Source organism: Pocillopora verrucosa, chromosome 5 (genome assembly GCF_036669915.1).
Source record: "Pocillopora verrucosa isolate sample1 chromosome 5, ASM3666991v2, whole genome shotgun sequence".
Classification (NCBI taxonomy): domain Eukaryota; kingdom Metazoa; phylum Cnidaria; class Anthozoa; order Scleractinia; family Pocilloporidae; genus Pocillopora; species Pocillopora verrucosa.
In genome coordinates, this window is record NC_089316.1 from 9,863,714 (window position 1) to 9,889,020 (window position 25,307).

At 38.3% G+C, this 25,307-nt stretch overlaps 1 protein-coding gene across 1 annotated transcript in view; it reads left to right on the plus strand.

Annotated features, from left to right (window-relative positions):
* The window catches only part of LOC131799635 (serine/threonine-protein kinase atr), a 45,568-nt gene extending 44,635 nt beyond the window's left edge, over window positions 1–933 (plus strand). Inside the window, exon 70 of the mRNA XM_059117335.2 lies at window positions 8–933. Coding sequence (XP_058973318.2) covers window positions 8–67 — 60 coding nt within the window. The 3' untranslated portion in view covers window positions 68–933. The remainder of the gene's footprint in view (window positions 1–7) is intronic.
* The last annotated feature ends 24,374 nt before the right edge of the window (window positions 934–25,307 follow it).

Sequence of the window (25,307 nt, forward strand, 5' to 3'; positions counted from 1 at the left end):
TTTGCAGGAGGCCACAAGCGATGACAACTTATGCCGGATGTACATTGGATGGGCTCCTTTTCTCTAACGAAAAAGGGAAGATATGTAAACAAGAGATCTTTGTAAACCATGGTAAAGAAGAAGGTTTTTTTTTTTTATCAACGAACTGACTTGAGTAGGAAACGCGTTATCGGAATCCAAATATTTGTTTGCGATATTTTTAAGATGGCGGCGATACTGTAGGTTGAGTTCTAAGGGCCATGTTTTCCCCACATATCTTCATGCCTTAACGAAAAACTTAAGAAATGTCACCGTGGATAAATGTTTTGTGACAGAATTGTTCAAATGATTATGACTTGACTTGCGTTTCTTTCTTCTTGTTAAAGAGATATTGGGTTATAAAATCACAATTCTAGAAAAATAATCTCTGCTTACCTCATTTATTTGAGTTACAACAGTGCGCTGATATTTATTTTCTAGTTGCCCACTGTTCCTTGAAAGCTTCACTCAGAGCGAGGATTAGGGCCAAGTCAGGGTTCCGCGTGACGCGCCGACCACATTTTTTTCTTTTTTCGGACTCGCGCGACAGACTTGACCGAAAAGGAGAGACTGCCTAATGTTTAAGATTTGATGCGTTTGTTCCCCTTTGCGTTTCTGATTTTTTTCCCTATCTCGATTTACTTGTTTTTTTCGAGAATGACTCGATGTTCTAAAAGAAATAGAGGAAAGCAGCTCGCGACACGGAATAGCGGTAACTTATCTTCTCGCAGAGGGTCGGTCATGGGTTTTTTCTTCTATCGATCAATTTTTGGATAATTTTTTTTTCTATCTTTGCGATAATTTCGCTATATCTTTGTGATAATTTCGTGATCTCTTTTCCGTCGTCGACAGCACATTTCAATTGAATACCTCATGAATTCAGCATCCTTTTAGCGTCATGTCTTTCAATCAAATTACGAACAGCTGCTCATGTATTTTTTGTCAACACACTCGGAGTCAGACACTTTAACACTCTCGTCAGGTTTGTTTTTCCTTAAGACTCTTAGTCATCAGTCTACAAATTATCTAACCCGGAAAACCGTCACCATTTCTCGACAAAAATAGAAAATATTCCTAAATGTTTTATGAAAAAGTGTATTTATCCTCTCTTCACACATGACTAATTCAACGCACTGCGCTATTTTTAATTATTTTATACTGGAAAAAAAAACGATAATATAAACCATGTCTTCTTTTTGTCGGTTGATCTCTCAAAAATGTATTTAGACACATTTTGCCCGCGGGAGAGAGAGATCTTGAGCGCCTTAGCGTCTGGATATGAAATTAATAATTAGATTATCGATTTTATAGACGAACTAAAGTTACGATTACTAGAGTTTTATTACAGTTCTCTTTCCTGTCGAGATAACCGGATACATCTGTGTGCTTGAATGAATTTGTTTACTACAATAAGAGACATTTTCTTTCCTACTCTCCACACACGAAAAAAATTCGATTGCTTATCAACAATTTCCACTCCACTAGATTTAATTATGTTGCCCGTGAAACTGAGCTCATTCGAGGCGTAGAGGTACTAAATATTCAAATCTATGTCCTATTGGAAACTGTCGGAAAGAACTCAGCTGTTTTCATCGTCCTCTTGTACAAAGTTGTATGATATAGATATCGATGAAATATCAGAATTTCTGTTTCGAATTAACAAATAGAGAAGCCTTGACTGTGCTCTGTTCTGTTATAAAGCACGCAGGAAGCGGCTAGAGCACGAAAGAAGTGTAGGGAGAAACACGAGACGTAGTCGAGTGTTTCTTCCCACTTCTTGAGTGCTCTAGCCGCTTCCTAAGTGCTTTATAACAGAACAGAGCACAGTCAAGGCTTCTCTATTTGTTTTATAATAAAGAATCCGTTAAATTCCCCATGTATTACTTTCAATGTTCAAAACAAACTTTATTTCCAAAGCGAACAACAGTGTCGTCAGCATGCTCTATACTCTCATAGAGCACGCTACAATAAGCCAATCAGAATCCCTGTTAGAATGGTTCAAATAATCTGATTGGCTGTACAAGACAAAAGCTGTCAAAAGTGTCAAACCATCAAAGTTCAAAAACCATCAAAGTTCACACTCTGCGATAGTTTACAAACTAAAATAATTCGGCAGGTCAAATTTAACGCTTTTGCCTGAAGTTTTTAATTCAGAATCTTGAAATGAAATGTTCAGTGAACTTCAGCCGAATTATGGCTCATAAAAACACGCGGGTTTTTTCACATGACAAGGTAGAAAACAAACTGTTCAAGGCGAGTGTTTTTTAAATGAACGACAGCCGAATTCACCGGAACATGAAGATCGCTCGGGATGACAGCGCCGCAAAACTCGGCTGCAGTGACTGAAGTGACTTTCCACTCAACACATTGGAAAGGATATCAGAGCGAGCTCTTTTTTTTCACTCGAAGGGCGGCCGATGTAGTTTCTGAGGCTTGCTTTACTGTGATGACCGGAGATCGGCATGATAAGCGAGCCGCGATGGACTTCAGCATGATCATATTTGCTCAGATACCGTCATGATTAGTATGAATTTTAACAGTTATGCCAGTTTGGTTATATTTTTTAATCATTTCTGTTTTGTTCTGTTTTGTTTTTGAACTCTGAACTTTATATACTATACGAGTGTTGGCTGTGTTTGATTTTCATTACCGTACGTAAGCTTGCAATCTAACTGAGCGTGAAAATCTTTAAAACTCGGAATGTCTATTTTGTTTTTCCTTTGAGGATTTTCGTATCTGCCCACGTTTTAATAACGTAAATAAAGGCGCCTGGTATGTTTACAAACCTTTCTTTGGTTCTTCTGTTACTACTTGCCGGCTCGCTTGTTCCGAAATTTCACTTTCAATTATCGGAAAAAAGCTAAAAAGAAGTCCCGGAAAAGGTTGAACATGGTACAATTTGGCAGATGGCGTGACAGCTTTAGCTCAGTTCTATGCTCTATACTCTCATAGAGCACGCTCTTTCAACCAACGTGAACGTTCCGCTTATCTCTTTGCACATGCAGATGAAAATGACATCATGGCAACCCGCTTTACCAAAATGGCGGTTTTACTTTTCACGAAGAGCTTTTTTTGTATTACGAATATCAAGCCTGGTTCAACCTTAAGTTCATAGGAAAAAATTATTTCGTGATATTTTTTCATGTCAAAATTAAAGTTTCTTGTCCACGGGCTGAGTTACCGTGCAGGTGTCATGTGCATTCGGTGCTCTTCAAGTATATTTTAAATTATATGTGATCTAAATGAGCGATCGTTATCCTTATAATAAATGGCAAAATAACTTGATTAAACTTTGCTTGATTTTAGTTTGGAGGCAGGGACAGCTGTACACTCTTCATTCATCTTATTTTTATTTTGCACTATTGAGGGCACGGTCCGTAAGAAGGCCACTGACTTGTTCTGACAAGCTCAAAAGTATAGGTGTGTTAATTTGAGCAATAACTTTAGAGCTAGAACTATCAGATTTGTAAAGAGTTTATTTTTTTCGTAAAACGACAGGATATTTTGCTTAGATAGGATAAAGGAAACAACATATTTTTATTATTGGATGAAATTCAGACTTAACATGTGTGAACTTATGCTGCAAAAAGCAACCCTATGTAACAACAGGGCTTACATTGAAAATGTAAGAACGTTATCCTATTTTCTTACAATACTCCACATTTATGGCTCCTGCCTCCTATAAATGTCACTACTCAGTAACAATGCCAACAGTCCTCCTATCTCAGCTGACTAACAATTAGTTTCCGTATCTTCTCCCTTAACCTCAACCAGCAGGCGAGTGGGATCGGTTCGTAATATTCATAGTTCTATTTCTGGCGTTCGGCGGTTTCTTTTTTCGATTTTTACCATCTTAATGGCTGGTCCCCTCTTTGTGCAACACAAACGCAGCGCTTGCTGAAACTCAGGAATTCTGAATACATACACAATCGGATTGACAAAAGAGTTAGAATAATTTAGAATGCTCGCCATGTGATAAAACTTCCATGGTATTGATTTCTTAGTTATAAAGATTAATATGTTCAAGATGATTATGGGAAGCCAACATACTAAAGCCAGTACGGACACCAGAAGTAGGGTCTTTGTTAAGCGTCTGTTTCGCGAAGCTCCATTTCGATGCTGTGAGTCAACACTCTTGTGTTGAAAATTTCTCCAGATGGCGATGTTACAGACACATATGATGACTGTTATACCCAACAGAACGGGGACAGAGACATACAAAGCAAATCCAATTGAACTTGAAACATAGAACAAAGTTATTAATGTAGACAACAAGACAGCGAATGTCCAAAGAAAGAAAATGGTGATGCGGTATGTTCTGGTGGATAATAAACGGTGTTTAAATGGCCAAAATACGGCATAAAATCTCTCACAGGAAATAGAGGCTGCAGATATGTACGAGCCAAACAAAAACATGTTATCGATACTTGTGTAAAATATTTTGTAGGCCATGTGTTCAAAGTCATATTTCGCTGTCCAAAGCTGATAGTAGCTCCCGACAAAGAAAATGTAAAAGGGCAGAGTAAGGACTCCTAACATAAAATCAGCAAACGCCATATTCCAAACTAGGAATAAACTTTTCCTGCGAAGTGGTTTGGCAACTGCAAAGAGAACCAAAGTGAGCAAGTTTCCTGCAATGATCAGGACAGAAAATAAGATGAAAGCGCTGCATAGTGCGAGGCCTTCTGATTTGGAAGGAAAACTTCTTGTGGATGCAGATGCATTCTCCAGGGTTTTGTTCACTTCCCACGAGTCAATCATTATTAACTTATGACCAAATGAATTATGGTAAACAATTTTTTGTCTGAATGAAATGCGTTTTTTCAAAGGAGAGGAACTCGATCTTTTGCAACAAAACCAAACAACAGTAGCTGAAAAGTTATTTGTATCTCGCGGTAATGGTATTCAAGGTATCACGTGGTCCAGATAGACAAGACATCTCAGGTTAAACGAATACCGTCAATAAAACGGCTGTTCATCAAAGAACGTATCAGCATGTATTCTCCTGCTATAACGACAAGAACTTATTGCACAGTTTTACGCTTGTTTAAGTTTTAACAAATTTCTTGTCTGGCTCAAAACTACTGCACTAGTGGACTGGAAAGTTATCCTTTCTCAATGAGACAATCCTCATTAGTGATAGACGAAAGGTGTAATTATACTTCAGGATAATTAGCTCTAGACACATGCTGGTAGATGCATTGTTTAATTTTGCATAAATGAATAAAAATAAAAGAATCGACAATCGTACAGTGCGTTCGCGCTAAGGCTCAAGATGGAAAAATGCGTTGAATCATGATTACAAAAGCAACAATGGGGGTCATTTTCAATTTACAAAATTCTTATTTATTAAACTTGGCCTTACCGACAGGTTTGTCAAGTAGACGGCCAAAATCGGCCTGTGGCGAATCGCAAGAAACGCTATTACCAAAGCCATTGAATACGTAACTTTCGGTTTTTCTTTTTGTAAATTGGTTTTCTTCCCCTTCAATAGGAGGTTGAACGTCAATGTCCTTGAGCAAAACGGATTTATAAATGTTCTAGTCGCCATAATCTGAGGAATTTCCGACAAACTACCTTGTATTGAGAATCGTGAAGGCTTTGCCGTTTATTCATCAACCTGACCGAGTGGTGCGAAAGGCGAGTGACGTGTCAGCAGCTGATTGGCGATATCAAACACACGTGAAAAAATATCGTATTTTTTCACATGTGTTGTTGCGGCTTTTCTCAGGGCCGGAAATCTTTTTATAACACCGTAGTTTATTTGATAAATATATTTATCGACAAATGGAAAATTTACCATTGGCTGATTTTGGCCGTGTTCTTGAAAAGATTTCTTCTCATGCAGTGAGAAAGACAGTCACCGGGAATTTTGAAAGTTACGCGCATTGTTTGTTTTAATTCAACGCATTTTGAGCCTTATTACCAACGCACTTTATCACCTATCTTAAGGGAATGTGGATCCTACCTCAATAAATTTAAAGTTGACTTCTCTTTTCAGTAAAGGGCCATTGTGTTTATATAATAAACAATATGATAAATGGTTGCTTGCAGATATGGAATTTCTTCTCTCATGTTCAACTAGAAATCTTACAAGTTTACTGCGCTCACTCGTGTTCTATCGAGTTGAACACTCGAAAAAAATTCCATATTTACGCGCACCCTGGATTATTCTCTAGAGATATTGATGAAATGCCAGAATAATATTCATCTTGTTTCGAAAACAGAATATCCTCACAGCGCGAATTACCATAGCATTTTTCTTTTCACACACGACGACACCTTTTGTCATGGCAACCGGCTCATCCAAATGGTAGTTTTTTTTTTTTTATTTCAAGATGGGTTTTATTTTCATTATTATTTTGCAAACAAAGTTTTAGCTTAGATCAGCTAGCAGTTCGGAGGAAAAAGTTTATCGTATTTTCGCAAAAAAACCCCATTTATATGACTTCTACTTTTCATGTATCTCTCTAAGTAGAATCAATACCGGGGGTCATCTCTTCCCCTTTCAAACTCTTCTTACAGGCGAGTGGATCGACTCCTAATATTCTTAGCGTTATCACCGGCGTTCTAAGTGCAACCGTTCGATTTTTTTTTCGATTTGTTCCGTCTCAATGGCTGCTCTTCTCTTCGTACAGCAAGAACGTAGCGCTTGCTGAAACTCAGGAATACTAATTGCATTGTTAATAGTTGACCTTATGGACATATCCCAAAGTGTTGATTTATATAATTCAGAACTACGAAGTATATTGGATTTCCACACACCACTCTCGACTCGCACAGTGACAGTTCGTCCAGCAGCACCATGGTACTCCAATGAAATCAAGATTAAAGAGAGGAAAAGAAGACAAACAAAAGAAGACAGCTGGAAAGGCTTTGGAGGAAAAGTCGATTACCGCAAGATCGACTAAGTTTCACTGAACATACAGCAACATACAAAGCAGATTAAATGTAAAAAACACCAATAGCAAAAAAGTAATATTGTAAACAACAAGGCAGCGAATGTCCAAAGTTAGAAAAAGAATCATAAGAATTATACGGCAGACAGTAAGGAGAATTGCTACTGAGATCTTGGAGGTGAAAGAGCTGAATGATCATGACTCACCTTGTGTTTACTGCGTAAAGAGTTATTGGGTTATAAAATCACAATTCTAGAAAAATAATCTTACTAAAGTACCTCATGTATTTGATTTAAAACAGTGCGCTGATATTTATTTCCTAGTTGCCCACTGTTCCTTGAAACCTTCACTCAGAGCGAGGATTAGGGCCAAGTCTTGTTCGCGAGTCCAGAGGTTTTCGAACAGACTTGACCGAAAAGGAAAGACTACTTGTGGTCTAGAAGAAAGCCGAGTGTCAAAGATTTAATAGGTTTGCTTCCGTTTGCGTATCTGATCTTCTTTCCCTTTCTCGATTTTCCTTGTTCTTTTTAGAGGATGACATGAGCTTCTTAAAGAAATAGAGGAAAGCAGCCCGCGACACGGAATAGCTGTAACTTATCTTCTCGCAGAGGTTTGGTCATGGGTTTTTTCTTCTATCGATCAATTTCTCTTTTCCGTCGTCGACAGTACATTTTAATTGAATACCTCATGAATTCAGCGTCCTTTTAGCGTCATGTCTTTTCATCAAATTACGAACAGCTCCTCATGTTTTTTTTTTTTACACACTCGGAGCCACACACTTTAACACTCTCGTCAGGTTTGTTTTTCCTCAAGTCTCTTCCTTAGTCATCAGTCTAGAAATAACCTAACCCGTAAAACCGTCACCATTTCTCGGTGAGAGGAGGAAACATTCCTCAATGTTTTATGGGAAAAAAAGCGTATTTATCCTTTCAGAGAAAACGTGCTTCAGACATGTGTAATTCGATGCACTGTGCTATTTTTAGCTATTTTTACTGAAAAAAAGATAAAACCCACATCTTCTTTTTTGTTGGTTGATATCTCAAAAATGTATTTAGACTCGTTTTTGTCGGGGGAGAGAGATCTCGAGTGCCTCAGGGTCTGGAAACATGAAAACAATAATAAAGTTATGGGTTTTAAAGATGAACTAAAGTTACGATTACTGGACGTTTTATTAGAGTTCTCTTTCCTGTTGAGATAACCGGACATATATGTGTACTTAAATGAGTATATTTATATAAATAAGAGATATTTTATTTCCTAGTCTCCACACATTAAAATAATTCGATAGCTTATCAACAATTTCCACTCCACTAGTTTTAATTATGTTGCCCGTGAAACTGAGATCTTTCGAGGCAAAGAGGTACTTAATCTTCAAACCTATCTCTTATTACAAACTGTCGGAAGGAACTCAGCTGTTTTCATCGCCCAATTGTACAAAGTTTTATAATATAGATAGCGATAAAATATCAGAATTTCTGTTCGGAAAGTATGATATCTTTACCACGCGCAGTGAACGTTCCACTTACCTCCTCGCACGTGCAGATAACAGTGACGTCATGGTAACCTGCTTTATCAAAATGGCGGTTTTCCTTTTCACGAAGGGCATTTTTTATATTACGAACATCAAGCCTGATTCAACCTTAAGTTCAGAGAAAAAAGATTATTTCCTGGTATTTCTTTATGTTAAAATTAAAGTGTTTTGTCCACGGGCTGAGTTACCGTGCAGGTGTCTTGTGCATTCGGTGTTCTTTAAATATGTTTTAAATTGTACTTTATCTAAAGTCGGTAAGATGGCCATTGACGTGTCCTGACAACCTTAAAAGTATAGATGTGTGAATTTGAGCAATTACTTAAGAGCTGGAATTATCATATTTATAGAGATTTTATATTTTTATAACATGACAGGATATTTTGCTCAGATAGGATAAATAAAATAATATATTTTTATTATTAGATGAAATTAAGACTGAACTGGTGTGAACTTATGCTGCAAAAAGCAACCCTACACAACAACAGGGCTCTGTGAAGCAAAAAAATGAAAATCTGAGAACGTTATCCTATTTTTTTACAATACTCCACATTTTTGGCTTCTTCCTCCTATGGATGTCACTACTCAGTAACAACGCGGAAGGTCCTCTTATCTCAGCTGATTAAAACTTAGTTTCCATATATTCTCGTTCAACATCAACTTGCAGGCGAGTGGGATCGTTGTGGAGTATTCTTAGTTCTATCTCTGGCGTTCTAAGTGCAGCCGTTTGGTTTCTTCCTTTGAATTTTACCATCTTAATGGCTGGTGTCCTCTTCGTGCAACATAAACGTAGCGCTTGCTGAAACTCACGAATTCTGAATACATAGACAATCGGATTGACAAAAGAGTTAGAATAATTTAAAATGTTCACCATGTGATAAAACTTCCATGGTATTGATTTCTTAGTTATATAGATTAATATGTTCAAGATGATTATGGGAAGCCAACATAATAAAGCCAGTACGGACACCAGAAGTAGGGTCTTTGTTAAGCGTCTGTTTCGGGAAGCTCCATTTCGATGCTGTGAGTCAACACTCTTGTGTTGAAAATTTCTCCAGATGGCGATGTTACAGACACATATGATGACTGTTATACCCAACAGAACGGGGACAGAGACATACAAAGCAAATCCAATTGAACTTGAAACATAGAACAAAGTTATTAATGTAGACAACAAGACAGCGAATGTCCAAAGAAAGAAAATGGTGATGCGGTATGTTCTGGTGGATAATAAACGGTGTTTAAAGGGCCAAAATACGGCATAAAATCTCTCACAGGAAATAGAGGCTGCAGATATGTACGAGCCAAACAAAACATGTTATCGATACTTGTGTAAAATATTTTGTAGGCCATGTGTTCAAAGTCATATTTCGCTGTCCAAAGCTGATAGTAGCTCCCGACAAAGAAAATGTAAAAGGGCAGACTGAAGGCTCCTAACATAAAATCAGCAAACGCCATATTCAAAACTAGGAATAAACTTTTCCTGCGAAGTGGTTTGGCAACTGCAAAGAGAACCAAAGTGAGCAAGTTTCCTGCAATGATTAGGACAGAAAATAAGATGAAAGCGCTGCATAGTGCGAGGCCTTCTGATTTGGAAGGAAAACTTCTTGTGGATGCAGATGCATTCTCCAGGGTTTTGTTCACTTCCCACGAGTCAATCATTATTAACTTATGACCAAATGAATTATGGTAAACAATTTTTTGGCTGAAGAAAATGCTATTTTTCAAAGAAGAGGAACTCGATCTTCTGCAACAAAACCAAACAACAGTAGCTGAAAAGTTATTTGTATCTCGCGGTAATGGTATTCAAGGTATCACGTGGTCCAGATAGACAAGACATCTCAGGTTAAACGAATACCGTCAATAAAACGGCTGTTCATCAAAGAACGTATCAGCATGTATTTTCCTGCTATAACGACAAGAACTGCACAGTTTTACGCTTGTTTAAGTTTTAACAAATTTCTTGTCTGGCTCAAAACTACTGCACTAGCAGACTGGAAAGTTATCCTTTCTCAATAAGAGATAATCTTCATTAAGTGATAGACGGAAGCCGGTGTAATAACACTTCAGGATAATTAGCTCTAGACACATGCTGGTAGATGCACTGTTTAATTTTGCATAAATGAATAAAAATAAAAGAATCGACAATCGTACATTGCGTTGGCGCTAAGGCTCAAGATGGAAAAATGCGTTGAATCATGATTACAAAAGCAACAATGGGGGTCATTTTCAATTTACAAAATTCTTATTTATTGAACTTGGCCTTACCGACAGGTTTGTCAAGTAGACGGCCAAAATCGGCCTGTGGCAAATCGCAAGAAACGCTATTACCAAAGCCATTGAATACGTAACTTTCGGTTTTTCTTTTTGTAAATTGGTTTTCTTCCCCTTCAATAGGAGGTTGAACGTCAATGTCCTTGAGCAAAACGGACTTATAAATGTTCTAGTCGCCATAATCTGAGGAATTTCCGACAAACTATCTTGTATTGAGAATCGTGAAGTTTTTCCGTTCATTCATCAACCTGACCGAGTGGTGCGAAAGGCGAGTGACGTGTCAGCAGCTGATTGGCGATATCAAACACACGTGAAAAAATATCGTATTTTTTCACATGTGTTGTTGCGGCTTTTCTCAGGGCCGGAAATCTTTTTATAACACCGTAGTTTTTATGATAAATATATTTATCGACAAATGGAAAATTTGCCATTGACTGATTTTGGCCGTGTTCTTGAAAAGATTTCTTCTCATGTAGTGAGAAAGACAGTCACCGGGAATTTTGAAAGTTACGCGCATTGTTTGTTTTAATTCAACGCATTTTGAGCCTTATTGCCAACGCACTTTATCACCTATCTTAAGGGAATGTGGATCCTACCTCAATAAATTTAAAGTTGACTTCTCTTTTCAGTAAAGGGCCATTGTGTTTATATAATAAACAATATGATAAATGGTTGCTTGCAGATATGGAATTCCTTCTCTCATGTTCAACTAGAAATCTTACAAGTTTACTGCGCTCACTCGTGTTCTATCGAGTTGAACACTCGAAAAAAATTCCATATTTACGCGCACCCTGGATTATTCTTTAGAGATATTGATGAAATGCCAGAATAATATTCATCTTGTTTCGAAAACAGAATATCCTCACAGCGCGAATTACCATAGCATTTTTCTTTTCACACACGACGACACCTTTTGTCATGGCAACCGGCTCATCCAAATGGTAGTTTTTTTTTATTATTTCAAGATGGGTTTTATTTTCATTATTATTTTGCAAACAAAGTTTTGGCTTAGATCAGCTAACAGTTCGGAGGAAAAAGTTTATCGTATTTTCGCAAAAAAACTCCATTTATATGACTTCTACTTTTCATGTATCTCTCTAAGTTGTATCAATACCGGGGGTCATCTCTTCCCCTTTCAAACTCTTCTTACAGGCGAGTGGATCGACTCCTAATATTCTTAGCGTTATCACCGGCGTTCTAAGTGCAACCGATTTTTTTTCGATTTGTTCCGTCTCAATGGCTGCTCTTCTCCTCGTACAGCAAGAACGTAGCGCTTGCTGAAACTCAGGAATTCTAATTGCATTGTTAATAGTTGACCTTGTGGACATATCCCTAAGTGTTGATTTATATAATTCAGAACTACGAAGTATATTGGATTTCCACACACCACTCTCGACTCGCACAGTGACAGTTCGTCCAGCCGCACCATGGTACTCCAATGAAATCAAGATTAAAGAGAGGAAAAGAAGACAAAAAAAAGAAGACAGCTGGAAAGGCTTTGGAGGAAAAGTCGATTACCGCGAGATCGACTAAGTTTCACTGAACATACAGCAACATACAAAGCAGATTCAAATGTAAAAAACACCAATAGCAAAAAAGTAATATTGTAAACAACAAGGCAGCGAATGTCCAAAGTTTGAAAAAGAATCATAATAATTATACGGCAGACAGTAAGGAGAATTGCTATTGAGATCTTGGGGGTGAAAGAGCTAAATGATCATGACTCACCTTGTGTTTACTGCGTAAAGAGTTATTGGGTTATAAAATCACAATTCTAGAAAAATAATCTTACTAAAGTACCTCATGTATTTGATTTAAAACAGTGCGCTGATATTTATTTCCTAGTTGCCCACTGTTCCTTGAAAGCTTCACTCAGAGCGAGGATTAGGGCCAAGTCTTGTTCGCGAGTCCAGAGTTTTTCAAACAGACTTGACCGAAAAGGAAAGACTACTTGTGGTCTAGAAGAAAGCCGAGTGTCAAAGATTTGATAGGTTTGCTTCCGTTTGCGTATCTGATCTTCTTTCCCTTTCTCGATTTTCCTTGTTCTTTTTAGAGGATGACATGAGCTTCTTAAAGAAATAGAGGAAAGCAGCCCGCGACACGGAATAGCTGTAACTTATCTTCTCGCAGAGGTTTGGTCATGGGTTTTTTCCTCTATCGATCAATTTTTCTTTTCCGTCGTCGACAGTACATTTTAATTGAATACCTCATGAATTCAGCGTCCTTTTAGCGTCATGTCTTTTCATCAAATTACGAACAGCTCCTCATGTATTTTTTTTTTACACACTCGGAGCCACACACTTTAACACTCTCGTCAGGTTTGTTTTTCCTCAAGTTTCTTCCTTAGTCATCAGTCTAGAAATTACCTAACCCGTAAAACCGTCACCATTTCTCGGTGAGAGGAGGAAACATTCCTCAATGTTTTATGGGAAAAAAAGCGTATTTATCCTTTCAGAGAAAACGTGCTTCAGACATGTGTAATTCGATGCACTGTGCTATTTTTAGCTATTTTTACTGAAAAAAAGATAAAACCCACATCTTCTTTTTTGTTGGTTGATATCTCAAAAATGTATTTAGACTCGTTTTTGTCGGGGGAGAGAGATCTCGAGTGCCTCAGGGTCTGGAAACATGAAAACAATAATAAAGTTATGGGTTTTAAAGATGAACTAAAGTTACGATTACTGGACGTTTTATTAGAGTTCTCTTTCCTGTTGAGATAACCGGGCATATATGTGTGCTTAAATGAGTATATTTATATAAATAAGAGATATTTTATTTCCTAGTCTCCACACATTAAAATAATTCGATAGCTTATCAACAATTTCCACTCCACTAGTTTTAATTATGATGCCCGTGAAACTGAGATCTTTCGAGGCAAAGAGGTACTTAATCTTCAAACCTATCTCTTATTACAAACTGTCGGAAGGAACTCAGCTGTTTTCATCGCCCAATTGTACAAAGTTTTATAATATAGATAGCGATAAAATATCAGAATTTCTGTTCGGAAAGTATGATATCTTTACCACGCGCAGTGAACGTTCCACTTACCTCCTCGCACGTGCAGATAACAGTGACGTCATGGTAACCTGCTTTATCAAAATGGCGGTTTTCCTTTTCACGAAGGGCATTTTTTATATTACGAACATCAAGCCTGATTCAACCTTAAGTTCAGAGAAAAAAGATTATTTCCTGGTATTTCTTTATGTTAAAATTAAACTGTTTTGTCCACGGGCTGAGTTACCGTGCAGGTGTCTTGTGCATTTGGTGTTCTTTAAATATGTTTTAAATTGTACTTTATCTAAAGTCGGTAAGATGGCCATTGACGTGTCCTGACAACCTTAAAAGTATAGATGTGTGAATTTGAGCAATAACTTAAGAGCTGGAATTATCATATTTATAGAGATTTTATATTTTTATAACATGACAGGATATTTTGCTCAGATAGGATAAATAAAATAATATATTTTTATTATTAGATGAAATTAAGACTTAACTGGTGTGAACTTATGCTGCAAAAAGCAACCCTACACAACAACAGGGCTCTGTGAAGCAAAAAATTGAAAATCTAAGAACGTTATCCTATTTTTTTACAATACTCCGCATTTATGGCTCCTTCCTCCTATAGATGTCACTACTCAGTAACAACGCGGAAGGTCCTCTTATCTCAGCTGATTAAAACTTAGTTTCCATATATTCTCGTTCAACATCAACTTGCAGGCGAGTGGGATCGTTGTGGAGTATTCCTAGTTCTATCTCTGGCGTTCTAATTGCAGCTGTTCGGTTTCTTCCTTTGAATTTTACCATCTTAATGGCTGGTGTCCTCTTCGTGCAACATAAACGTAGCGCTTGCTGAAACTCACGAATTCTGAATACATAGACAATCGGATTGACAAAAGAGTTAGAATAATTTAAAATGTTCACCATGTGATAAAACTTCCATGGTATTGATTTCTTAGTTATATAAATTAATACGTTCAAGATGATTAAGGGAAGCCAACATAATAAAGCGAGTATGGACACGAGAAGGAGGGTCTTTGTTAAGCGTCTGTTTCGCAATGCTCCATTTCGATACTGTGAGTCAACGCTCTTGTGTTGAAAGTTTTTCCAGATCGCGATGTTACAGACACAAATGATGATTGTTAGACCCAACAGAACTAGGACAGAGACATACAATGCAGATCTAATTGAAGTAAACACCGATAGCAAAGTTAATGTTGTAGACAACAAGGCAGCGTGTGTCCAAAGTATGAAAATGGCGATGCGGTACGTTTTTGTGGACAGTAATCGGTGTTTAAACGGCCAATATACGGCGTACAATCTCTCGCAAGATATAAAGACTGCAGATAGATATGAGCCGAATATAAAAATGGCATCGATGCATCTGAAGACCATAAGATAAAAGTCGTATTTTTCTGTCCAATGCTGATGGGCATGTCCAACAATGTAAATGTAAAAGGGTACAGAGAAGGTTCCCAACATCAAATCAGCAAACGCCATGTTCATAACTAGGAATAAACTTTTCTTACGAAGTCGTTTGGTAACCTTAAAGAGAACCAGAGTGAGCAAGTTTCCTGCAATGATAAGGACCAAAGATAAAATAAGAGCGCTGTATAGTGCGATCCCTTCTGCCTTGGAAGGTAAACTTCTTGTAAATGCAGATGCATTCTCCATGGTTTTGTTCACTGCCGACGAGTCAATTACTATAAACTTATCACTAAATGGATCACGGTAAACAGTTTTTTTTTCGGAAAAAGGCGTTTTTTCAAAGGAGAGGAACTCAACCTTTTGCAACAACACCAAGCAACAAAGGCTGACAAGTTATTTGTATTTCGTGGTAATTATATTCAAGGAGTCACGTGATCCAGGAAGACACGACATTTTGGGTTCAACTAATACCGTCAATAAAAATGGAATTTCCGGCGTTTGAGTGGGTACGAATGAACCGGAAATGAAATATTTCTGCGGCACGGGAGCAGTGGGGACTGTTGCAGTTGAAGTGCAGCATGGGTAGAATGGAGTGCTATAAAAGGGATGTTTATCACGTGGGAAAGCATTCAAGGCCCGACACCTCGTCTCGCTCACATTATTTTTTAGTATATACTTGATTTACTAGTGACAGTTCGAGTTTCGCAAGGGTTTCTTAGCTTGTTTGCGTTTCCTAAAATTATTTATAGCTTTCCGTGCTTTGTTGGAATACATGTTTAGTAAATAAGGGCAAAGACCTTCCAGCCGTGTAGCCTTCGTAGGATGGGCTTTTCAGAGCATGAGCCTGGGTCTTACCCAGATTTCCTGCTGTGTTTTTTTCCCTATTGGGGTTTTTTTCCGGCAGGTTATTTCTGGCCTCTGTTCTGACAGTATTCTGTGTAAACTGTCGCCCAGCTCTGTTCTAGTTTTTCCACCACATGTTTGAACGTGATAGAGGTTGTTGTACAACGTGTTGTTATATGTGCGGTGGTCGGCCGAAACAGCCATAATAAACCTAATGGTTTTTCTAATCCATGTTGTACTGCGTAGTGGAGCCGAAATTGGCTGTTTATCAAAAAAAGTAACAGCTGTTCATGTGTTTTCCTGTTTAAACGGTTAGAACTTCACAGTTTTACGCTTGTTAAGGTTTTGACAAATTTCTTGTGTGGCTAAAAATCTCCACACAAGCAGACTAGGAAGTTATCCTTTCTCGATGAGAGATAATCAATTTTTGAGCAACGTACAGTCAAAGAACCTAGCCCTTAAACACTACTCCGCTTAGCCAAACTAGTGCTAATAATAGCTTCCAGTTGAAGTTGTCAAATATTTTTCCAATTATCTTAACCCTTTACCTCCCATGAGTGACTAAGAGAGAATATCTCCCCACAATATCAATACAATATCAAGCATAGAAGTGATGAGAATAAAGTAAAATATCAATTGAGGATTATTAGTTGATCCAATACCAAATTCTCCAAATTGACATCATAAGAATTGCATGGCAGAAAGTATGGAGAATTACTAATGAGATCTTGGGAGTTAAAGAGTTAGGTAGCCGGTGGGATTACTCAGTACATACTCAAAATATCAATAGTAAAAGAAGCTGGGCTTTAAAAAGCGACTTGCTGATGTCGAGTTTTCTAATTCTTGCTGGGCGTGTATGATACTGTTGAAATCGATATTTTTAACTGCCACGCTATTAATCTGTCTCTATTACTCTCGACAAAGTATAGCTCCATAAGAGCTCTATGTGGCAGGCATTGTGAGGAACAGGAAGTGATGAATGAAAAGAAAATAAACCCGCGGCTTTATTATAATTTACTCGTTTGCCAGTTAATTTAAAATTCTTTATTAAGAATCAAAGTTAACATGAACAGCGACTCTCAAACGATAACAAAAAACACAAAAGCCCTTTAGTGACAAGAAAAGCCGCCTTCATTAATGAATGAAATTAAAAGAATCGACAATAGCTTACTGCCTTGGCGCTAAGGCTCAAGATGGAAAAATGCGTTGAATCATGATTTCAAACACAACAATGGGCGTAATTTTCAATTAATAAAATTCTCATTTATTGACTTTTTCCTCACCGAAAGAAGAAGTCTTTCAGGAAAACGGCCAAAGTCGGCCTGCGGCAAATCTTCCAGTTGTCGATTTTCGTTCCCAGCCGCGAGAAAGGCCATTACCAAAGCCACTGGATATGTAACTTTTGATTTTTCTTTTCGTATTTTGGTTTTCTTTCCCCTTTAGGAAAGTTTGAACGTCACGCAAGACAGATTTTTCAATGTTCTAGCCGCCATAATCTGAGGAAGTTCCGACAACCTATCTTGTATTTAGAATCGTGAAGGCTTTGTCGTTCATTCATCAACCCGACCGAGTGACGCAAAAGGCGAGTCAGATCGTAACAGATACTTCTAAAAATAATGTTTAAAAGTTTGTTTCGAAGCCTTTTAAGTCACCCTTATCATTACGCAAATGACAGTGTTTCGGTGAAGCCTCTCTCTTTAATTTGCATTACCTCTGATCTATTATAAGGTTACTTCCCACCTTTAGAGGCCGAAAAATCGATTTTTCTTTTATTTGACAAAACTGAATTCAAACATTTAAACTTACCATTTACTCACTCAGAAATTGTTAAGTTTATGGAAGATCTTGCCGTAATTACAGCCCCAAATCATTCGTTTATTTCGAAAAGAATTTCGTTAAGTTTATGGGAAAAATAAAAATGTTATTCACCAGCCTAGGTCGGTCCGTATTTGGAAAAACCTCTTTCTTCAGTACCGCCTGAGGCCTACTCTTGACCTCGGGCACAGTTTTTCCCAATACGGACCTCCCGGCTGGCAAATAACATACTATTATCTTGTTTCGAGAACAAGATATCTTCACCGTGCGAATAACCACAGCATTTTTCTTTTCACACATGAAGACAACTGTCGTCATGGCAACCGGCTCATCAAAATGGTAGTTTTTTTTTTCCAAGGATTTATTTTCATAATTTTTTTTTTTGCAAACACTGTTTTGGCTTAGATCAGCTTACAGTTGGAGGGAAAAGTTTTGCTTTTGGAGCAGTTACCTCTGAACATTCCTCTTAAATCGATTTTATTTCTTTGAAAAAGGATCTTTAGGAGTTTGAAGGCGTCCTTTCCAGTTGCAGGCGATTAGGAAAGTCCAAAGGGATGTTATTTGAGTAATTACATTGGGGCTAAAATTAGAATACTTGTATTATAAGACTGTTATTCGTTGGTAGCATGGTAAGTATTATACTCAGAAAGGATAAATGAAACAGCATATTTTAATCCCTGGGTGAAATTCAAACTAAATGTTAACAAACAGGTAAGAAATTTACGTATTTTCGGACAAAACACCATCGATATGACTTCTACTTCTAATGTATCTCACTGATTAGTTTCGATGCCGAGGGTTCTCTAGCGTCAGCTGCTGATTGAAAATCTTCCCCTTTCAAACTCTTATCTTAGGCGAGTTGGATCGACTCGTAATATTCTTAGTGTTATCAATGGCGTTCTAAGCGCAACCGTTCGATTTCTTCTTGCGATTTGTTCCGTGTCAATGGCTGCTCTCCTCTTTTACGGCGCGAAGCTTTGTTTTGATGCTGTAAAAAAAAACAATTTTTCGTTGAAGTTTTATCCAGATCCCGATGCTACAGGCACATATGATGATTGTTAGACCTAACAGAACAGCTACAGCGACATATAAAGCAGATTCAGATGAAGTAAACACCAATAGCAAAGTTAATATTGTAGACAACAAGGCAGAGTATGTCCAAAGTATAAAAATGGCGATGCAGAATGTTTTGGTGGACTGTAATCGTTGTTTAAACGGCCAATATACAGCATTAAATCTCTCACAAGATATAATGGCTGCAGATAGATATGAGCCGAACACAAAAATGGCATTCATACATCTGAAGACCATAATATAAAAGCTGTATTTTGCTGTCCAAAGCTGATAGACATGTTCAACCTAGTAAGTGTAAAAGGGTACTGAGAAGGGTCCCACAACAAATCAGCAAACGCCATGTTCATAAGTTGCTTGTTAGGTTTTCCAAAATTTCTTGCCTGCCTCAAATTTCGTCACAATCTGACTCGGGTGTTACCTTCTCACAATGAGACATAATAGTTGTTAAATGATCCGGATAATTTTCTCCAGACACATGTCCCTCAATGTTCAATGTTTAATTTTGTAGTGAACAGTCAACCTTCACCGTTCAATTTAAAGAAGTTACAGCAAAGAGAGAGAGAAATTTACAATCCTCGTGTGAAGAATGTGCAATTTCATGATTGGTGTATTAGATAGACGGCTTCACTTAGTAAATACTCGTACAAAAGATAGAGTCATGGGTTATTCAAGGTAGTCAATTTATGGAGCCGAGAACCATCCCTTTATCAATAGGAGCCTATTCCATTTAGCTTCGGAGACGCCAAACTCGCTATATTTATTTGTTTCCTAAACAAGATAAGAATTCCACCCAAATACTTCCGGCATATAACCCTTGAAAGTTAACCTACAACCATTAAGAGCGCTTTAAGCTTGATTTTGCAAAAGCAAAAGCAAATACAAAGTAATTCTAGCGGCCGAGCAAGAGAAAGAAGAATGTCAGACGAAGCCGATGGTTGGTTTGTCTATTTTCAGGGTTTTAAGATTCTGAAAGATGTGGAAAGGTGGATCAAAGGCTTTGAAGAAACAGTAGTAAGATCATGATTCTCTCTCGATAGAAGGACAGGTGCATAAATTGATCATGGTGAGGTTGCTTGATTGTGTGTGTTTGTATGTTGGTTTTGGGTTGTTTTTTCCACGAACAAGAACTGCTTTTCCCTCTGGTACTGAGCAAAGTGTGGGAGGAAGATTGCGTGTAAAGTATTTAAGCGAAAGTTCTAAAATTATTCGTGTTAAATGGAATAGGAAAATGGACCCTTCTAGAGAGGTCTGGTTTCCAGACCTTGTGTCATGTCTTTTGGGTGGACTTGTTAGCCTAAATAACCCTTTCGCCAACTCTTCTGAAGTTATCAAGATAATGGATGTTTTTTCCATTTGCAGGAGGCCACGAGCGATGACAACTTATGCCGGATGTACATTGGATGTGCTCCGTTTCTCTGACGAAAAAGAGAAAACATGTAAACTGTTAGCTGAAACTTGACGGAAACATGCACAAAAAGTGGTCCGGTTTCCGTTGTAAATGCAGCGACGGAAACGCGAGAAAACGTCACGAAACCGGTAACGGAAACACAGGTATCCGTCGTGTTTCCGGAACGGTTTAACTGTTTCTGCCACGTTTCCGTTTACGGATTCTTTGCCCAATTTTTTTTCGTCCGCTGTGATAGACTGAAGTTGCATTGTGAAACCGTGAAAGGAATTAGTGGCTGGCATAGCTACCCCTCCCACTTAGTGAAAGTCAAAATAATTTCGAATGAAGCTTAGAAACCTCAAGTGGAAAGAAGTAAAATGTTTGTATGGGTTTAATAAAAAATAATAACCGCGAACTTCTTAAAATGCAATTTGAATCGAGATAGGCCGAAATGTTTCCACCACCTGGGGGGACCCTAGTGGGTTCATTTCAAAACATGCTGTGACCACGCCCGAAGAGCATCGGAGGCAGCGAATATTGGTAAGCCGCACGTTTGTCGTTCGTCTTTCAGTTGATTATAAAGTAATCATTGCATAATCATTGTGCTTTTCCTCGGGCAACTCTTCATATACAGTTCACACATCAATCATAGCGGCCAAGATAGTATCACTAAATTTTTTTTTTCTGAGCTTCAATATTTCGGTCCGGACTTGAGGCTTGACTTTGTGAAACAAAAACAGCAATATCATCCGGTCATTTCACAAATGCAGGACTGACAGAGTGCAGACCGGGTACAAAATGCAGACCAGGTACAAAATGCCAGACTGAGAATTTATAACTGTTTTTTTTTCCGTCCTCGAACATGGACATGACATGGTCATCTTATCAACTTACCGAGGCGTCGACGCAATCGCTTTTTCCCTCCGCGATCATCTTTTCCACGATTTTATTTGCACTAACGTGGAAGATCCCTTGCCGTTTCCTTGATCATTTCATATCATTTTGTAAGCCTGTCATTTAGTCTTCTCAACTGTTCGGCGCGCGGAGTGTAGTTTGTTTGGTGTGATGGTCCGTGTCGGTGGGTCATTCGTCCATTCAATTTTCGTAAAAAAATCAAAAATTGAAAATTGATGTCGAATTTTTCGATTTTCGTGTATTTTCTTATGAAAAAAATACGAAAGTGACAAATCGGACTAGGGAGGGGGAGAGTGTCCATTGGCACGGTAACTTGTTTTGCCCCTACGCGCGCCCTCTCCCCAGATCCCTCTTTCCTCCATGCGAAATTTTTTTGCTCCTGTCCCCCTCAATCCCCCATCCCACGCTACACTTCTCTGGAAAGAGGGAAGCGGGGAAATTCATATTTACCGCGCCCGCACTTTTCCAACACATTAACGACTTCAGTGCTGAGTACATAATTTTTTTTTTTTAAAAATGGATTCTTTTAATAACTCTAAAGAAAAGACAATACTCCGTAGGTGAGCTTATTGCCAAGCAGAAAGATGTCCCGACAAGAGAAGGGCTTTAGTTCGATGTCAGTTAGGAGTGTTTTGTTTTGAGAGTGGGATAAATTTTACACAACTGTCTGTCAAATTGATGAGTCTGGAGGGAGTGCACTGCGGACATCGTTGCCTCGGGTGTTACGCTATAAAGTTAATTAGACTTAAGGGCTTGTTGTTCGCTCTTTCTTCTTTTTTACTTTCATCTTCCTTGGTTTGTCATAGCCGACCTCTAGGAGCGACCCTTCAGGGTGTCCAAATAATTTTCAGCTTTTAGCGTGAATATTTAGGCTTTTGTCAAAGCTCATTTTGTCACCAGCGTCAATAGGAATGAAAGCAGTCAGCACCATGTCTTCAACAGCTCACCATGAATTTAATTAACACGTACTGAAAGGATAAACACTGAATGCGTTGGTACAAAAAACCCCAGGGGGGGCTATCAGAAGCTTTATTAGGTCAACATGTTGTGTTCAAGCGTGATCACCAACTATAGAAAAAGATGATCGTGTGGGGCAGAATCTTACCCCCTCCCTATCCCTCACCTTAATTTCCAACCATGTTTTACAGTATGGCGTCTGAAAAGTCAGTTACAAAGACAGTTAAACTCATCACTTCCTTCCCAAACCCGCTTAAGCAAGGAAAAAGGACATGGCCATGGGGAGCGGGCGAGGAGGGCAAAAAATTACCGTGCAAAAGGACCCTCCCCCTCCCTCGTTGGGTAGTTCTGTCAACACGATTTCGAGTGTTTTGGCCGAAAAACCAAACTCTTGACAATTGACTGCAATTTTAACTTTTCAAATTTTAGACTTCAGCCGGTGATTGAATGAAGACTTTATTGTTACCTTTCTAGTGTTTGTTTCTATTCATTATATTATTTTTATTATTATATATTATTGAGTTATGCGGACCTTTTCTTTCACATTTTGTCGGGCTCTGTGAGACAGGCTGTGAACCGAAAAGGAAGAGACAGCTCGTAGTTCTAGAGGATTGCGTAAGACAAAGATTTGATGGGTGTTCTTCCGTTTGAGTTCCTGATGTTTTTTCCCTCTATGGATACTCCTTGTTCTCTTTCGAGGATGATAGAAGTTTAAAAGAAATAGAGGAAAGAAGCTCGTGACACGGAATAGCAGTTAACTTCTCGCAGAGGGGTTCCCCCCGGTCCACGTCACGGGTGTTTTCCTCAATCGAGGAAGTTTTAAGATAATTTTGTTCACATCTTTTGTGTGCGTGATATTTCGTGATCACTTTTGCACCGTCATCGACAGCACATTGTAATTGAATACCTCAGGAATTCAGCAGCTTTTCGCGTGATGTCTTTTCATTCAAATTACGAACAGCTCTTCATGTGTTGTTTGGTAATACATCGGAGTCACCACACTGTAACACTATCGTCAGGTTCGATTGTCCTTAAGACTCATCTTAGTCATCAGTCTCACAAATTACCTAACCCGCAAATCCATCCCCATTCTAGACAAGAAGAGAAATATTCCTTAATTTTTTATGAAACAAATGTATTTACTGTTCAGACAGAGAAGAGTGCTTCACACGTGAACATGTGTAAGTCGATGCAGTGTGCCATGTTTGGGTTTTTTTTACTTTTGGGAAAGGAAAAAACATTTAAAAATTACATATATAAAACAATTTCTTCTTTTGTTGGTTGATCTCTCAAAAAGGTATTTAGACACATTTAGCCGAGGGAGACAGAAGATCTCGACCGCTTTCAGGGTCGGGAAATAGGGAAATTAGCAATAGGTTGTGGGTTTTATAAACGAACTAAAGGTGCGAGGGAGACAATCGACGATCACTGGAAGTTTTATTACAGTTCTCTTTCCTGTCGAGGGTAACCCGGATACATCTGTGTGCGGAATGAATTTATTATATAAATAAGAGGACTTATTCTTAGTCTCCACATATGAAATAATTCGATTGCTTAGCAACAATTTCCACTCCAATAGGTTTTAACTATGATGCCCGGTGAAAACGGCGAATCATTCGAGGCGTGAGAGGTACTTCATTTTCAACCTATGTTCTCATTGGGAAACTAGTCGGAAAGACTCAGCTGTTGTCATCGCCTCTTTTATCAAAGTCTTATTGTATAGACTATAGATGAAAGACCTTGAATTGCTGTTCCGAAAACATAATATCTTTACCAAGGAGCGGTGAACGTTCCACTTATCTCTTCGCCATGTGCGGCTAAAACCCGCTTGGCAAATATGGCGGTTACTTTTCAACACCGGAGGGCTTTTTTTTCATATAATTACGAGCATCAAGCTTGATTCCACCGTAAGGTAAGGTAAAAAAAATTGATTTCGTGATAATTTTTTATCGTCAAAAATCAAAGTGTCTTGTCCAGGGCCTAAGTTACCGTGAAGGTTGTCATTGTGCCATCTAGTGTTCTTCGTATATATTTTAAATTGTATTGAGCTAAACGAGCGTATAATAATGGCAAAATAACATGGTAAAACTTTTACTTGATTTTGGGGTTCGGAGGGCGTTTACAGCTGTTCGCTCTTTATTTGATTATTTTAGAGATAATCTCATTAAGTGGATAGAAGAAAGGTCTTGATAAAACTTCAGGATATTTAGCTATTAGACACTGTGGCTGGACCGAACGGTTTGGTTGAGCGGAGAAATAGTGTTTCAGAGGTAGGTCTTTGACAGTATGTTGCCTCAAAAAAAATTATCATCTCTCATCGAGAAAGGATAACTTCCTAGTCTGCAAAAGTGTGGAGGATTTTGAGACACACAACCAAATTTGTTCAAAACCTTATACAAGCGTAAAACTGTGCAGTTCTAAACGCTTAAACAGAAAAAAATGCATGAACAGCTGTTGCGTTATCTCGATAAAACAGGCCGATTTCGGCTCCACTACGCAGTTACAACATGAATTGAGAAAAAAGCCATTAGGGTTATTATGGCGGTTATCGGCCCGAGCAGCGCAAATATAACAATACGTTTACAAACAACCTCTTATTACATTCAAAAATGCCGTGGGGGAAAAAAACTAGAACAGAGCTGAACGACCAGTTTACACAGCATGAGGCTAGAAAAAACCTGCCGGAAAAAATCCGAATAGGGAAAACTCGGCAGGAAGATCTGAGTAGGACCGTGGCTCATGCTCTGAAAAAGCCCATCCTACGAAAGACTACACGGCTGGAAGTGCTTTGCCCTATGTATCAAACATGTATTCCAAGGGGGCAAGCACTGAAAGATCCAAATAGTTTTTTTAGGAAACCCAACCAACCTAATGCCGCATTCACACCGAAAAGCGTAAAAACATGTGTTAAAAGTTGTTTTGTTAAAACAGTTTAATTTTTTTTTTCTTTTAGAAACTATTTAACCGAATATTTTTGACCTGACTGTTAGCACGTTGGAAAGGCAAGGTTAGCAAGTACTTGAATCCAATGGAAAAATCACAGGTTTTCAGTGCTCTGTTATAATTTCATTCAATGAAAACCAGTTTAAAAAACATTGTTTTGCGTGGTGTGAATGGGGGTATACGAAAATCCTGCTGAAACTAGAACTTGTCACTAGTAAATCAAATATGT